General features: G+C 38.5%; 1 protein-coding gene across 9 annotated transcripts in view; it reads right to left on the reverse strand.

Annotated features, from left to right (window-relative positions):
• Positions 1-16,667, reverse strand: part of Specc1 (sperm antigen with calponin homology and coiled-coil domains 1) — a 287,982-nt gene that overhangs the window by 66,472 nt on the left and 204,843 nt on the right. For all 9 annotated transcript variants that reach the window (XM_058572014.1, XM_058572018.1, XM_058572013.1 and 6 more), the window contains 5 exons: positions 16,058-16,203; positions 14,807-14,907; positions 11,987-12,068; positions 9,126-9,282; positions 4,672-4,774 (listed from right to left, as the gene is read on the reverse strand). In XM_058572014.1, coding sequence (XP_058427997.1) covers positions 4,672-4,774; positions 9,126-9,282; positions 11,987-12,068; positions 14,807-14,907; positions 16,058-16,203 — 589 coding nt within the window. The remainder of the gene's footprint in view (positions 1-4,671; positions 4,775-9,125; positions 9,283-11,986; positions 12,069-14,806; positions 14,908-16,057; positions 16,204-16,667) is intronic.

Raw genomic sequence — 16,667 nt, forward strand, 5'->3', positions numbered from 1 at the left:
GAGTTCAAAGTCAGCCTCGACAAAAATGAGGCACTGAGCAACTCAGTGAGACCCTGTCTCTAAATAAAGTACAAAATAGGGCTGAGGATGTGGCTGAGTGGTAGAGTGCCCCTGAGTTCAATCAAAATAAAAAAAAAAAAAGAGTTCTGAGCAAAAAAATAAACAGTAGTGAAAGTGAGAGTAAATCTACCCCATGAAGGATGAATGGCCACATGAACCTTTGACTTCAGTGTCCACCATGGCTGGCAGATTCCATTCCTAATAGTCCCAACTGCACAGGCCCTTTTGTGTCTGAGTCATTCAGATTCTCTGCTCTGCACCCCTGGAAGCCCCCTTCTCTTGATGTCACATGTTTTAATCTACCCTCCTCCAACGCTTCCTCCATGCCACCTCTCTAGGGCCTTTCTTTTTTTTTTCAGTTGTTTTTTTTTTTTTATTGGTTGTTCAAAACATTATAAAGCTCTTGATATATCATATTTCATACATTAGATTCAAGTGGGTTATGAACTCCCATTTTTACCCCAAATACAGATTGCAGAATCACGTCGGTTACACATCCACATTTTTACATAATGCCCTATTAGTAACTGTTGTGTTCTGCTACCTTTCCTATCCTCTACTATCCCCCCTCCCCTCCCCTCCCATCTTCTCTCTCTACCCCATCTACTGTAATTCATTTCTCTCCTTGTTTTTTTCCCATTCCCCTCACAACCTCTTATATGTAATTTTGTATAACAATGAGGATCTCCTTCCATTTCCATGCAATTTCCCTTTTCTCTCCCTTTCCCTCCCACCTCATGTCTCTGTTTAATGTTAATCTTTTCCTCCTGCTCTTCCTTCCTGCTCTGTTCTTAGTTGCTCTCATTATATCAAAGAAGACATTTGGCATTTGTTTTTTTAGGGATTGGCTAGCTTCACTTCTTTATCTCACAAACCTGCTTTCCTTTCTTCTCTGGGTTCTTTCTATGTGGCATTTAATTAATTCTGCCATGTATTATAATCGATATGATTGTTCTCCCAAGACTGTCCTTCTGGAAGGTGAGGCTCAGATGTGATCTTGTATTGTGTTATTTGTGAAGAGCCCCACCTTACTTGAGATAAATCTGCTTTGCACCCAACTCCATGTAAGGATGGCTCCAAAGCAGGCTAGACTTAAGCTTATTATGTTCAAAGGACAGATTTTTGTTGTCAAGATTACTGTGATCTCAAAATAACCAAGGGATACAAAACTAAGTAAAGGTTTGGGTAAATTATAAAAGACATGTAACATTCACTAGAAGACCTTTAAAAGAAAGTAAAATTCCTCATGATTGAGTTGATAAATTTATGTGTCTTTGTGAAGGCAAAGTAGATACCAAAGTTATATTAATGTTATTATAGAAATTATGTTTCTTGGTTTAAAGCTATTGTACAAACTGAATATGTTTTTGGTCTTGTTAATTTCATTTTGCATTTTCCTTGTAGAACTTAATAGCTTTTGCCTGTTAATGTTTTGAAGAAGTATTCCTTCTAACAGGACAACCTGAGTTAATTTTCAAATAAGCCATCACCTATAGGACAGACAAAATATTAGGCTGACTTCCAGTACTAATACTGACCTCAATTAAATGGAAGGGATAAACAAAATTAAAACCCAGTACACCCACTTTAAGATTGGCAAAATTGGCTTGATGGATGTTTAAAACCAAAACCAAGTTAAGAAAATTTAAGGGTTAAGAGAAAATAGCCAATATTTGGTTCTTGCCCTCTGAGGTCAGTAAGGACCCAGGGAACTACAAGATTTCTCTAAAGGCTTTGCAACTCTGGGCCATATTACTTCCTGATCAGGAGGATCAAAGGGACCCTGGAGAAGAGGAAGCCAACCAGTGCACATTCTGTAAAAAGGAAGGTCATTAGGGTGATGTCCCTGATGCTTCCAAGGGAAGCCACATGTGGTCAGCAAGACCCTGATCCATCCTAGTAGGTGGCACTAAAGAAGATAAGAGGCTTCTCACAAGTTCCCAAGTAACCCCTGAGGAATCTCAGCTGATTCTTAGTAATAGATAGAAAGAAACAAGGTCAATTTTGACCAATTTGATTTTATATACCTGCCAGGACAGTTTAACCAAAACCATAGTCGTACATGGGCATTTAAAAGAAAAGCCAATAGTTCTTTTGATGTAACTGGAGATGTATATTTATCAGTCCTCTCAAAAGTAAATAAAACTGGAAGTTATAAAGAAAGGGTTTTTGCACAGGAAAACTTGATACATGAGTTGGTTCTGAGTCAGTTCAAGACGTACAAGTCTTCCTAACCTACATAGGCAGACTTGATCTGTGTTTCTTCCTTTTTTTTTTTTTTTTTTTTTACTGGTATGACTATTATAAACTGCCACTCAAACTCCCCTTCTAGAATTTGCCATTTATCACTTCCCTTCTGATGACTTGATTTTAATCAAGACCTGAAGAGAAGACAGTCTTCAACCAAGCTGGAAAGTCCCTTACCAAGTCTCGTGATCACCAGGATGGCTATCTTTAACTACTAAAAATGGGAAGACTCAGGGTGATTTCTACCTTGAAAAGTTTATATCTTGGATAGATGAATATCAAAGAGTATAATGAAATGAAACCAAAAGGTATAAAAAGAAAAAGAGGGGATTTGTGAGAATTAGAAAGCCTGATGGTCCATTTTCAGAATATAGTGTTTAGCTTTAATTGGATCCAACTATAGCCCTTCCCTTTTGCTCCTCATAATTCTAAAATTAGTTGATCATAGAGATTGTAACCCTGAACTCCTCTAATCAGAGTGAAGGGTGGTGCTGCACGGGGTTAGAGATATGAATCAGTGACTGCCTAGGTGTGCTTGCTAGCCAGGTTCCCATAGCATGGCCTTCTGTTAGAAGTAAGGGTTAGCCTTGCCCACCCACTTTCAAGCACATGTTTGATTTCTTGTGGCACCTCATTATTTCTAACATCACTGAAACAGTGAAAATTCAAGCCACATTCAAGATGAACTTGCCAAACTTCCATATGATATAAAAAAATTATATCTTGAATATATAAAGAATTCCTTAAAGCAGTAAGGAAAAGAAAGAAAATGATTTTTAAAATAGCCAAGGGCTGAGTATACAGTTCAGAAGAAGAGAGAGTTATTAGTATGCATAAGGCTCTGAGTTTAATTTCTAGCACCAAAATAATAAAAGTGGGCAAAGGACCCGAATAAGTACATCCTCAAAGAGACTATCCAAATGGTCGATCAGCACATCAAAAAATTCTCAATCCTATTAGCCCAAAGGAAAATACAAATCAAAACCACAAAAAAAAATACGTTTACCCAAAGACCGAGAGTAAAGAGATTAAGGACAAGCCAGCATGGTGGCATACCCTTGTAATCCCAGCAGCTCAGGAGGATCACAAGTTCAAAAGCAGCCTCAGCAAAAGCGAGGTGCTAAGCAACTCAGTGAGACCCTGTCTCTAGATAATATACAAAATAGGGCTGGGGATGTGGCTGCATGGTTGAGTTAAAAAAAAACAAAAAGACTAAAAACAATACTAAGAATTGGTGAGAATGTTGAGAAACATATCTTTGTAAAGCTGGTTGGGTGTAAACTACTTCAGAAGTCTGCTTGGCACTATCTACTTTACTTGGATATAAGCATACTGTATGGCCCAGTAATTCCATTCCCAAGTGGGATAAGAACATACATATTCTAAGAGTTCACGTACAAAAGCATACCTGTACTATTTATAATAACTAGAAATGACTTAGTTGTCTAACAACAATAGAATGAATAAATAATAATCATACCACAGGTTACTAAATGATGAAGAAAGTAAACAAATTATAGCTATTTGCAACAATATGGACAAATTGTACTAACAAAACTGTGTGGGAAAAAAACAGACATCAAATATTACAATATTTTTGTTCCATTTATATGATATGCAGGCAAATCTAACTTAGTATTTGGGATACATACATTTATAGAAAACTATAAGCGAAATTGAGGTCCACAGGTATTTTAGGGTATTGTGAGGGATCATGGTTGGAAAGTCATATGAAAGGTGGCAACTGTCAATGCTGAGTTTCTGGACAGGAACACTGATGACATGGCTTTTGCTTCATTTGTAAACTTTATATCAATGCACTTTTTTCTTTGTGTGTGATATTTCATAATTAAAAAAAAAACTACGTCAGGTATTCTTGCCCTATATGAACTTCAGAGACAATAAACACTGTCTTAGTAAACCAAGATTCTTACTAAAATAAATGCGAGCATTCTTAAAACCACAGAAAAAAATTTTAGAAAAATTCTGGAGGACAACATCTTGGGGTCTTTGTGTGAATTAGGAGGATGCTTTACCAAAAACTGTGTCTGAGGAGAATAAGCCTGTCAGGTGTACTGGGGAGGGGAGCTTATGCCCCCTGCAAGCAAAGAGAAGGGTTCCCTCCCCACAGGAAATGCAGCTCTCTGCATTCAGGAATACGGTCTGCAGGGAAGTCTGAAGATGGGCTTCCCACTGCCTCTGTTAGGCCTTTGTGCAATGCACAAATATCACTCTCCCTGGCAGTCCTGCCTGGGAAGAGAGAATGGTGACAATCATATGACAACTGGACCACTAAGTATATGCATACATGGAACATATCCTGGAACAGGACCACTACCACCCATGTATGTTACTGTTCCTTACCGCATAGCCTTCTGTCTTCTTCTGGCACCATTTCAGTAGTGCGTTGCGCTTGGAGCCGCCATATTCACGAGCCAGGGCTGCTAGAGGGTCTCTTCGTTCCACACTTGTTAGAAAGAAGAACACATAGTAAGGAGAAGATATTGGCTTTTAAAACCCTCAAATATACAAGAAACAAGTAACTAGATTAGAAAAAAACAAAAGCCTAGGTTTATCCAGAGGGACTCCAAAGAGATAACTAAATTAGTCACATTTAATAATATATCTTATGTCTCATTAAATTAAAAAAAGCCTAAATCATGCTTCTTGACAATCCTAAATCTGGGGAGAGTTTAATTCTGTTTTAAAAATCCATCCATCTATGTATCTATAAACCTATTTATTTAAATATTTAAAACATATTTATTGGGTACTGGGGATTGAACTCAGGGGCACTCCACCACTGAGCCACATCCCCAGCCCAATTTTATATTTTATTTAGAGACAGGGTCTCACTGAGTTGCTTAAGGCCTTGCTTTTGCTGAGGCTGGCTTTGAACTTGTGATCCTCCTTCCTCAGCTTTCTGGGCCGCTGGGGTTACAGGTGTGCGCCACTGTGCCCGGCTCTTCTTATTTATTTAATGAAGCACAATATAATTTGAATTAAAGACCCTTATACATAACATAAAAAACAGATCTGAAGACCACACCTATATCTAAGCAATGTGTAAAAGGTAATGTGTAAAAAAAGAAGGGCATACTAAAAACACCAGATCTGCAGCTTATGGGAGGTAATAGGAGTAGAGAGGGAGGAGAAATAAGTAAGATAAAATGAAATGACTCCAAAACTGGGGTTTTGCACACACTGAAGTGATACTCAATTCTGCGTACCTGATGTAGCCAATGTCAAGGTGACTTTGCTATAATACCTTAGCATCCCGTGACCAAAGGCTTAGATGCCCCATCCTTGATTTTCTAATAACTTTGACATTAATTTTCATGCTAACCCAAATTTCAAATATTAAATTTCAAATATTAAATATTCCATCATAAAATACAAAATAGGGCCAGGGCGTTGGCTTAGTGGTAACTAAACTCACTTAGTAGTAACTAAACTGAGAAACATCATTACATTTTTAGTTAGCCTAAGACCCTCTTAGACTTGATTCTTCTCCCTGCTTAACACAGACCTATAAATAAAATACAAAATAGGACTGGGGTGTTGCTTAGTGGCCTAATGCCCGAATTCAATCCCTGATACACCCTCCCCCCCCCCAAAAAAAGAAGTTATTTATCTTTCATTTAGCTGACCTTTGTTGAGGGAACTCACACTTTGTGGATGGCTCCTATACTTCTGTACATTAATAAATTTTGTATGTTTTTTTTTTTCCTGTTAATCTATTGCCAGTTTATTTGATAGACTAAAATTATTAAACCTTCAGGGGAAGGTTGAAACTTTCCTACAGTATCCATTCAATATTTAATAAAAATCTTTTAAAATGATCTTTAAAAATGGAATAGGATGATCCTAGACTTTAGCAATATGAACCAAGGCAGAGATATTTTGGGAAAAACAGTTCAAATGTTAATTCAATTTTTTTTGTGTGTACATTTTGATGAATGCTTTTCTGTACCTGATATATCTATGAAGTCACGCCTGTAAGTTTCTTTGGTCAGTGTTACTATTAACTACAAAGCTCTAGTGACCATGTCTAGCATTATGTTACCCCTCAAAACTGAGCTTCTGTGCCAGGCATGGTAGCATACACCTGTAATTCCAGCTACTCAAGAACCTCAGACAGGGGCTGAAGATATAGCTTAGTTGATAGAGTGCTTGCCTTGCATACACAAAGTCCTGGGTTCAATTCCTAGCATCACAAAAAAAAAAAAAAAACCAAAAAACAAAACAAACAAACAAAAGAACTTCAGACAGGAGGATTCCAAGTTCAAGGCCGATCTCAGCAACTTAAGTGAGATCCTGTCTCAAAATAAAAAAACAGAAAGGGCTGGGCAAATAGCTCAGCAGTAGAGTGTCTCTGGATTCAATCACTACTACCATAACAAGAAAACAAAAACAAAAACTGAGCTTCTGCACTTTGCACATTAGAAAGGACAGAAATGAGGGGCTGGGGTTGTGGCTCAGCGGTAGAGCGCTCACCTAGCACATGCGAGGCCCTGGATTAGATCCTCAGCACCACATAAAAATAAATAAATAAAATAAAGGTATTGTGTCCAACTACAACTAAAAAAGAAAGAAAGGACAGAAATGATGAAAGCTTGTAAAAGTTTCTGTATAAATATAAGACTAAAGCATTCAACAAACATTCTTTCTTTAAAACATAAGTTATCTAAATATGATCCCTTCCCCAAATTTAATAATTCAGGTTGAGAACTTCTTTTTTTTTGTGTGTGTGTGTGTGTTTTATTTTTTATTTTTTTATATGTAGGTTTTTTTTTTCTTTTTTTTTTTTTTGAGAACTTCTAAAGTAAGTACTTGCTATTGTCACTGTCATGGGTTAATCTCAATAACATGAATATAAAATTTAAATAAAAAATTAATTTTACTAATTTAACCTTTCATGAGAAAGGTATAATGTAAACAGTATACTAATGTACACATAGCATTTTGAATGCATTTATGATACTAGTTTGAGAAGTGCACTAATTCTGGTCCTTAAAACCTATCTTGATTTTCTTAAATCTCTGCAAATAAACAGGACAATATATAATATTTAGGGATTGAAATTAAACCCTTAAAACAAATGATTTCATCTACTTGGGTCCAAATATAGTCTATTCCCAAAGATTCAAAATTGGCACTTATTCGGACTTTCATAAATCCCTTTCCATGTTGATGATTATAATATTTATTATAAGTTGCTATACTAGACAGTTTTATATACTCATCTATCTACCAATTCATAAGTATATACTGAGTGAAATGCTGTGTATATCACAGAATGCAAGGGCCTGGGAAAGATACCAAAGACAAAATATCTACTGTTCCCTAAATTATAACCATCCTGTGGACAAGGGCAAAGACTATGCAAGTTATTCACACTACAAAGCAGCGTACTCAAATGAATGTAAGACACCAAAGTCAGAGAAGGGGAACTCCCGTCAATGCTACCAGGGTGGTTAGTACAACTTCATGGAAAGTTTGAATTTGAAGAAGCAGCAGTATTTAGGAGTATAAAAGGACAAAAGGAAAGCATTTCAATCTAGCAAATAAATAAAGATCTAGAATCAGAAATGTTCGTGTTATATTGCAAAGGCAGGAAGTTAGGTAGGCTTGGAAGGAGGGGAAAAACTGGGCCATTCTAGCTGGTGAGTGGGGGTGGCACTAACTTGTGGCTTAGCTAAAAAACAAGGAGTGTGGATGACAAAGTAATGGGAGTTTCTGAGAGGTCTGCAGCGGGATGTACTCAGTGCTTCCGAAAAATAGCATGGAGAAGCAGGGAAGTCATAAGGGATACAGGAAGCAGCTGAAGGAGGTTTACTGGAGTCTAGGTGATCAGAAGCACCAAAGGGGAGGAGGTGGCAGAGGTATGGGAGAGAGAACAGACTACTGATAACCATCTTGCCAGGCTCAACATTATCTCCCTCTCTCACTAGAGCTTTAACATTCTTGCTAATGTTCCTTTAAACACTGATCTCAAAAATGCCTTTCTAATGCTTATTATATGCCACTGTGTTCTGATTAATCTGCCTTAAAGAGCAGGTCTGATCTTAACCACTATTCAAAAACAAAAACAAAATCCCACAGACTTAGTGCTTCTCCACGGCTGTATCAAAATATGTAGGAACCTTTTCCTTGCCAATGAGGACTGTTTGCAACAGGCCTGCGACTTGCCTTTTCAGAGGTTAACATCCTAGTCATCCATCTACCACTGAACCCTTGACAGAAAGCTGCTGTACACATGTCAGGGTCCCTGCCCTGAGAAGCCCAGGTTCTAGTTCCACATCTTGCTCATGATAGCACATTGCACATCCTGGCAGAATTTTCACATCTCTCTAGACTTCCTGATCCAATTAACAACCCCTACCCCCAGCACTGTGCTTATCTTTTTTTTTTTTTTTTTTGGCAGCCCTTCATTTCACATAGCACAATATAGTATCTACTGTCCCTCTAATTTTTGACTCATTGAAGGCAGGTACTGTCTTTTTTTGTTGTTTGTGTGTGGTATTGAGGATTGAAGCCAGGGCGGGGGCTCTACCCCACCAAGCTCCAATTCCAGCCCTTTTTAAAAACTTTTTGAGAAAGGGTCTCTCCAAGTGGCCAAGATTTGCCTCGAGTGTTTGATCCTCAGCCTCCTAGGTAGCTGACATTAAAACATGTGCCACTGAACCTGACTCAGGAACTGTAGCTTAATAACTTTCACTCAAGAGGTATATACATAAGTAAATTGTCCATGGGGGATAAAACAGAAGGAAGATAGTCCAGTGTTTTCTGATTTCTCATTGTTTAAAATATGGTACCTGAGTTTGCTTGGTGGTTTCAACCCCCCGGTGGAGGCGCTCAGCAGTCTGGTACTCCCGAAGCCCAGGGAAGGGGGTCTGCTCAGTGATTCCAATGAGGGACTCTTTCTGAGGTAAGGGTCTGGCTTCAGGTCCTCAGCTCTTCCCTTCAGAAGATCTGTGTGAACAACAACATTATCACCTATATTTGAAGAGGAGAAATCTGACAGGTCATCATACTTTTCTCCACTGAGCCACATCCCCATCCCTATTTTGTATTTATTTAGAGACAGGGTCTCACTGAGTTGCTCAGCACCTCGACATTGCTGAGGCTGGCTTTGAACTTGTAATCCTCAGCCTCCCGAGCTGCTGGGATTACAGGTATGAGCCACTGTGCCCGGCATCATACTTATTCTTAAGTACAATTCTTATTTTATTCTCAAGTACAAATATACAAACACTCACACACATATATATACACATACCCATGCAATTTTTTCTCCTGAAGTAACAAAAATACAAACAGGGACATGGTATTTGCTAATGATGCTTTAGGCAGTACCAACTACATAAACTACAGGATCTAGATGCCAAATTACCCTCTTGGTAAAAGATGATTATTAATTTAAAAATGACTTTATCAGAGCATTTAAGCAAAGTATGGGCCCTTCTAACAGGCTGTGCAACTACTCAGTTTGGATGCCGTGACCCTGTCCCTGTCCCCAAAGAATGTATTTTATTTTATTTGGTAGGCACCAGAAAGAATGAGCTGGCAGAAAAATGCCTCATGATTATCAGCTCACAGTCAACAGCAGAGAAAAATCTTGAGGACTAAGAATGATAACTTATAATTTTATAAGAAAAAAGTTATTCTAATCACAAGGTCTGGTTCACCAAAAATTTAGCAAAAATCATCCTTTTAAACATTCCAAATACTGTCATATTAGTCTGGGTCGAAACAGGTCCTCAAGTGGGCTGAATCCACCAGATAATCCTTAAAGCACCATAAAAGTAGAGAACAGGAGAAAAATTTTGAGAATGATTTATATTGATAGAGGAAATGAGCTCAGAGAATCAAGTTCAAAGCTACAGGACAGGCCAGTGAGCAGGCTGAGCCCTGTGGTTGCTTCCTGTGGACCTACATATAGTTATAGAAGAAAACAATACTTCTACAGCTAATAGCCATCAATTATGGGTAGTGAAGTTGGGAGTGAGGCTAATTAGCTCTAAATACCCGAGAAAAACAGTGTTTACATCACTAAAGAGAACAACAAAAACAGCACATTAATCCCTGTTTCTGTAGCTTCTGATGACCTCAATGTTGACAAGCAATTTCTGGAAATGACTAAAAGAAAACAGTTTTCACTGTGTAATCCTTTCTTTATTATAGTAAATAATATTCCCATAGACAGGTGCCTGGTGGTAGATGAGGTGGGGAGGGTTGCCAATGAGCTATTTACTCCCAGCAATAGTTGTGGTCTCAACTTCAATATTTATCTTGTCAATCAAAAGGATGGTTTCTCTAGACCAATAGGAAACTTTGAAGCTGGTGGGACGTAGAGAAGAGGATACATATACTATTGTTCAAAGCTCACCTACCAAGTATATTTAAAAATGGTTAAGATGGTGAATTTTATGTTATGCATCTTTTACTACAATTTTCGAAAAAGCAAACCAAACACTATGCATATAATTAAGTTATTCCCTATTTTATGTTATGTAATAAGTTATGCAGTTTTGAAAATCAGGCAGGTTTTCAATCTTCTGTTTTGGCTTTCTCCCTCCCCTGGGGCTCAAACTTTAAGGTGAGGCTAATACTCATTTACCATTTTGAAAATTCTGTGACTCTAAAAATGATACTAAGTCAACTGTGCTTATGCTCTATACGCCGAAGAACAAAAGTTTGATGACAGCATATCTGTTTACAATATAGCTTACTAAGTATGTTAAGCCCATTATTGAGAGCTATTGCTCAGGGGGAAAGATTCTTTTCAAAATATTACTGCTTATTCACAGTGCACCTGGCCACCCAAAAGCTCTGATGGAAATGTACAATGCAATTAATGTTGTTTTCATGCCTGCTAACAGAGCATCCACTCTGCAGCCATGGATCAAGGAGTAATTTCAAATCTTATTATTTGAACAATACATTTCATAAGGCTATAACTGCCGTAGGTCATGATTTTAACAGTAAGAAGTGGATTATACACGGGGATATCTTTTTTTTTTTTTGGTGTTGCTGGGGTTTGAACCAGGGCCTTGTGCATGTGAGGCAAGCACTCTACCAACCGAGCTATATCCCCAGCTAGACAGTAATATTTTAAGAGGCATATTTTAAGAATCGTGGAAACCATAGGCAAATTCAAAATAAGATAGATTTTAAAATTTTATTTGTTTATTTACTTATGTTAAAGAGTAGAAGAGAGACTGGGGTTGTAGCTCAGTGGTATATCACTTGCCGTGCATGCATAAGGTACTAGGTTCGAATCTCAGCACCAAAAAAATAAATAAATGAAGATATTGCGTCCATCTACAACTAAAAAAATAATTTTTTTAAATAGAAGATATTCTTTTGAGAATCAGTGTACATATCTTTGCAGACGTATATAAACATATGTATGTACATATACATATATGTGTAATAGAAAACAACAACCAAGTTTGGCATTTCTCTTTGGGTCCACGCATGTTGAGACACCCTTTTGTCTCAGGGCTGCACAACTGGATATAACATCCACAAATGTCTACATGCAGTGCTGGAAATCAGTTGAAAAAAACTGATACCGATTAATTTCCTACATTAAGTTTCATGAAAAGGCAAGCAGAAAAGTCAGCCCCACAAAAAAGTAGGTCAAAAGAACTTCATGTTTAAGGTAATTTACCTGAGAGGGGAAGGTCTGGAAGATCTAAGCGCTGAGTCACACCTTTGTTGGCTGGCCTCAAGCTGCTGTAAGTCGAATGCCTCTATCAAAACAAAAGGGCACAACAGTACAGGTGAGCTTGTGACATAACAAACTCAACAGTAACAGGGCTGGGGGGTGTGGCTAGGTGGTAGAGCACTTGCCTAGCATGCATGAGGCACTGAGTTTGATCCTAAGCACCACATAAAAAATAAAATAAAATATTATATAATTAAAAAAATATTAAAAAACCCACAATACATCAAGATGACTTATAAATAGGTAAAAGATCAATAACTCAAAAGAAAAACAGATAAAGCATATGTGATCACACACATTCAAAAGATACAAAATGGAGCTGGGGCTGGGGCTCAGTGGTACAGCACTTGCCTCGCAAGTGTGAGGCACTGGGTTTGATCCTCAGCACCACATAAAAAACAAATTAATACACATTAGATTGGATAGAGAGAAAGGATGGGAGAGGAGGGGAGGAGTAGGGAGGATAGGAAGGGCAGCAGAATAGAATAGACAATATGATTGATGTATGTACATTCCATGTATGTATTATATGTCAAAATACATTCTGCTGTCATGTATGACTAAAAAAAAATAAAAATAAATTAATAAACAAAAATATGTGTCCATCTCAACTAAAAAATATTTTAAAAGATATAAAATGACCTATAAATATATGAAGTGCTCAACCTTACCAATAAACAAAGTAAAATAAGATAACACAGTTCATTTACTCAAATCCTCAAAATGTATAAAGGGTGTCAAAATTCTGGGAAAATAGCACTTTAAATAAGTGAGTGGAGCGCAAATTTCAAGGTAATATATCAAAATTTTCATGTGCCAAGAAGGAGCAAATCCATTTCCTTTTCTAGTAATTCATTTTCTATTACTCAGAACAAATTTGGGTCTCAGAATTGGCTCACTGAACTTCATTCTAGTCCCTTTGTAGGGTGACTCACTGAATTACATGAGACTGAAAAGCTAAAGGGTATATTTTTCAAACTCCCTCAAAGTTTGGTTCACCCAGTGATCTACCTAGCTTTTGTCAAACAGGCCCATTCTCAGAAGACCTGAAAGGGGCAAGGGAGGGTAAATGTGCCCTTCTGCGGCTTTTGCTGGCAACCATGGCTTGGAGGCATACTGCCTGTCTCTGGCAGGGATGGAGGTTCTGGTGTGTGATCCCATAACTTCATGGTATTATGAAGGAGAGGGTAGAGCTTGTGTTCTGCTGGCATGAACTGCACCTGCAGCAGTATGGTCCTGAAGCCGGCCCTAGATCCTGGCAAAAATGGGGGTCCTAGGCCAGCACTTAGTGAAAGAATTCCTGATTCTGGCAGAAATAAAAGATTCTTTTTTTTTTTTTTTTAAGTTATTTTTGTCTTGTTACTCGACACTAAACCCAGGGGTACTTAAGCACGGAACCACATCCCTTTTTAATTTTTATTTTGAGATATGACCTTGCTAAGTTGCTGAGGCTGGCTTTGTGATCCTCCTGCTTCTCCCTAGTCATCAGAATTACAGGCATGCACCACTACACCCAGCTGCAGAAGATTCTTTGATGGGCCAACTTGAGATGTTTTGAGAACCTTTCCTAGAAGCTCAGAGAGACTAGAACCTTCTCCTCCAGTCCTTTCAGCATCAAAACCCCTGAATCACTCTAGCTTAACTAGCGAAAGTGATTTCTGATATTTGCAAATGAATGAATCCTAATACACTCTTACATAAAAATAGTTCCTTAGGAGGTCAAAAATTTGTACAAGGACCTTCACTGTACTGCTTTTATAATAAGGTAAATCCAAAACAATCTAAACATCCACCTGAAGGATATGGTTACCTACATGTCCTCCCACCCCACCCTAAACTCCTCCCATTACTTGGCCCTGCCTGCCAAGAGGGCCCTCCAAAAGTAACTAGCTCCTCCAATGATCTGGCTCTGCTTAGGCCCCCAGACTCTCGAGGTGGCCTACTGCCATTTTCCCCCCCAAAAATGTGCTCCTCCAGTGCTGAATGAAGCATTGCCAGTCCATGGGGGTCTTCTCCTTTTTTTTTTTGTATTCTCTTTCATGTGCTTTCATCATCAATAGAAGAGTAGCTAAATAAACCACTGCATGTAATGTAGCCTTTAAAAAGGATGAATTATTTCTCCACATATTGACATATAAAAACATATTCCTTCATTTGTTGAACAAATATTTATTGGGTTTTTACTGTGATATGACTATTATGCCAGTCATTGTTCTAAACAAGAGACCTAATAGCAAGCAAAGTCTCAAAATCCCTGTCCTTATCACGAGTTCAAAACCAGTCTCAGCAACTTAGTGAGGCCCTAAGCAATTCAGGGAGACTCTGTCTCTAAATAAGGTATAAAAAAAAAGTTGGAGAGGGGCTGGGCTGTAGCTCAGTGGCAGAACACTTGCCTAGCTTGAGTGAGGCACTGGGTTTGAACCTTAGCACCACCTAAAAATAAAAACCAAACATAATAAAGGCAAGCTATTCATCTATACAACTACCAAAAAAAAAGGGGGTAGGGGAGCTGGGGATGTGGCTCAGTGATTAAGCACCCTCTGGGTTCAATCCCCAGTAAGAGAAAAAAAAAAAAAAAAATTCCTGTCCTCACAGAATCTATGCTCCACATTAAAGTGAAATGAGTGTCAGAATAATATGTAATCCCATTTGTAAAGCGAACACACTGTCTTCTCCCCGCCATCCCACAGAGATATATGTAAATAAGAACATCTAGAATACACAACATGCCATAAACAGTGGTTGTTTGGGACCTTCTAATACCTGCATGGGAGAGACAGCAGCTGCTGGAGTGGTCCTTACTGGTATTCCACTTAGGGGACTTCTGGGAGTCTTATGGACAGAAATATTCTGTCCAGTTCCACCTAACAAGGAAAGAGATTGAAATATACATGTTTGTTCCAGATCAAAAATCACAAATAATAGTTCTCAATTTGTTGTTACTTTTTTGGTGACTTCAATATTCCATGATGTTCAGTGCACTATCCTTTTCTCTAGAGTGAATTGGGGAAATGTGAGGGGAAAAGCTAACCAAGTGGGAGTTGGTCTTGGATATAGGATAAATGAGGAAAAAGAAAATGTCTATGTAATAAGGTTCCTCTAGGAGGAAAGGAACAGGAAAGCCCATACACAAATCATTAACTGTTGATTCATTTCCTATCTGTGCTGTCTGACTCACAATAAATATCAATAGTCTTATTCAAACACAGGAACAGGAACTATACCTCCAGGTGAAGAGGGCAGGAGAACAAAGGAAGCAGAACGCCTGGCTTTTTGGGATACCAGGTACAGCCCCCTCTCCCTCCCAGGAAAAGTCCGTTACCCCTTTGTAAATAAACCCTGCTTTAGATGCTTGCCTCGGCGTGCTTCTCTAATGTTCAAACTTCAATATTTGAGGGAGCAGAACCCATCACTGGTAACTGGCAATATCCTAAGGGTAAGTTTAACTAAAGAGAAATTGTGAATCTGTCAGCCCATTACATTAAAGGTGCAAATGCACCAAGATCAGGAATGACCCAAAAATAAATAAATAAATAAATAAAAATCAGCACCAGAACATGCAAGATGAGGTAGAAAGAAGTCTTAACAGCACACTGCCAGGTAAGAATGGCCAGGGTCCCAACAAAAAGGATGAATGCACAGATAGGATGCCTTGTTTCCTGGAAGATAAAGCCTCTGGCTGACGCTGCTCATTCTCAGGAGATGTGAAGAAGGAAAACAGTAGTGATCTGAATGTAACGGCTACAAGAAGCAGAAAAGGAAGAAGGCGGCTAAGCAGAAATTAAGAGGTTGGGAAGAGGTGTAGAGAAAAGGGAGGCTGTGTTTGTTTTATCTATGAGCTAGACTCTCCGTTTTGGCCTCACTGAGCCTCTGCCGGGCTCCTGCATTCTTCATACAGTGGCTGCCCAAGGCATGACCTAGAAAGAGCCCTGGGGGTCATTATGGAGCAGAGATGATGTGTCAAGACATGATTTGAATGTGGAGCTTTGCTTTTGGAAAAAAACTATTAAATACCTGAGCGTCCCAAGTCAAATGACTTGATCAGTGACTTAACAGTCGTTGCAGATTCTGCAGGTGCTGGAGCTGTTCTGGTGACGTAGACGCCATGCCACCGGCCAGCAGCATCGACCTCTGAGGGCTCAGATTCTTCATTCACAGCTCTGCATAGTAAAGAGCATATTAAATTGAAAAGGTGGAGGATGTCCCCATGGGGAAAAGACACGGATGGAAATAGAACCAATACAGAGAAAATGCACAAAGCTGGAAGGAGAATTATAAATTTAAAATGCTGTTTCCTGGATCAGCTTTGCATCTTTAGGAAATAACATACTACTCTCAAATTTTCAGAAAGAGGTGTTCTCTAGGAAATGGTCAGAAATAATGTTTATATGTAGAGTGACTTGATGGTACCTCTAAATAAATGAGTCTACTCTGCAAATGATGAAAAAATGAAGCTAAATGTTTATTTAAACATTTAGCTTCCTATCAATGGCAGATGCTGATTAGCTTGTGGACATTTGTACCAAACCCCAGGTAGCATACTCAGAGGTTGGAAAGATGAAATTTTGGGACTCTCCTGCAGCTAAGATTTCAGGTTCCACCAATCAGAAACACTTGAGCAAGA

Source organism: Marmota monax, unplaced genomic scaffold (assembly GCF_021218885.2).
Source record: "Marmota monax isolate L192 unplaced genomic scaffold, Marmota_monax_Labrador192_F-V1.1 WCK01_AAM20220418_F8-fsc00311, whole genome shotgun sequence".
Lineage (NCBI taxonomy): Eukaryota > Metazoa > Chordata > Mammalia > Rodentia > Sciuridae > Marmota > Marmota monax.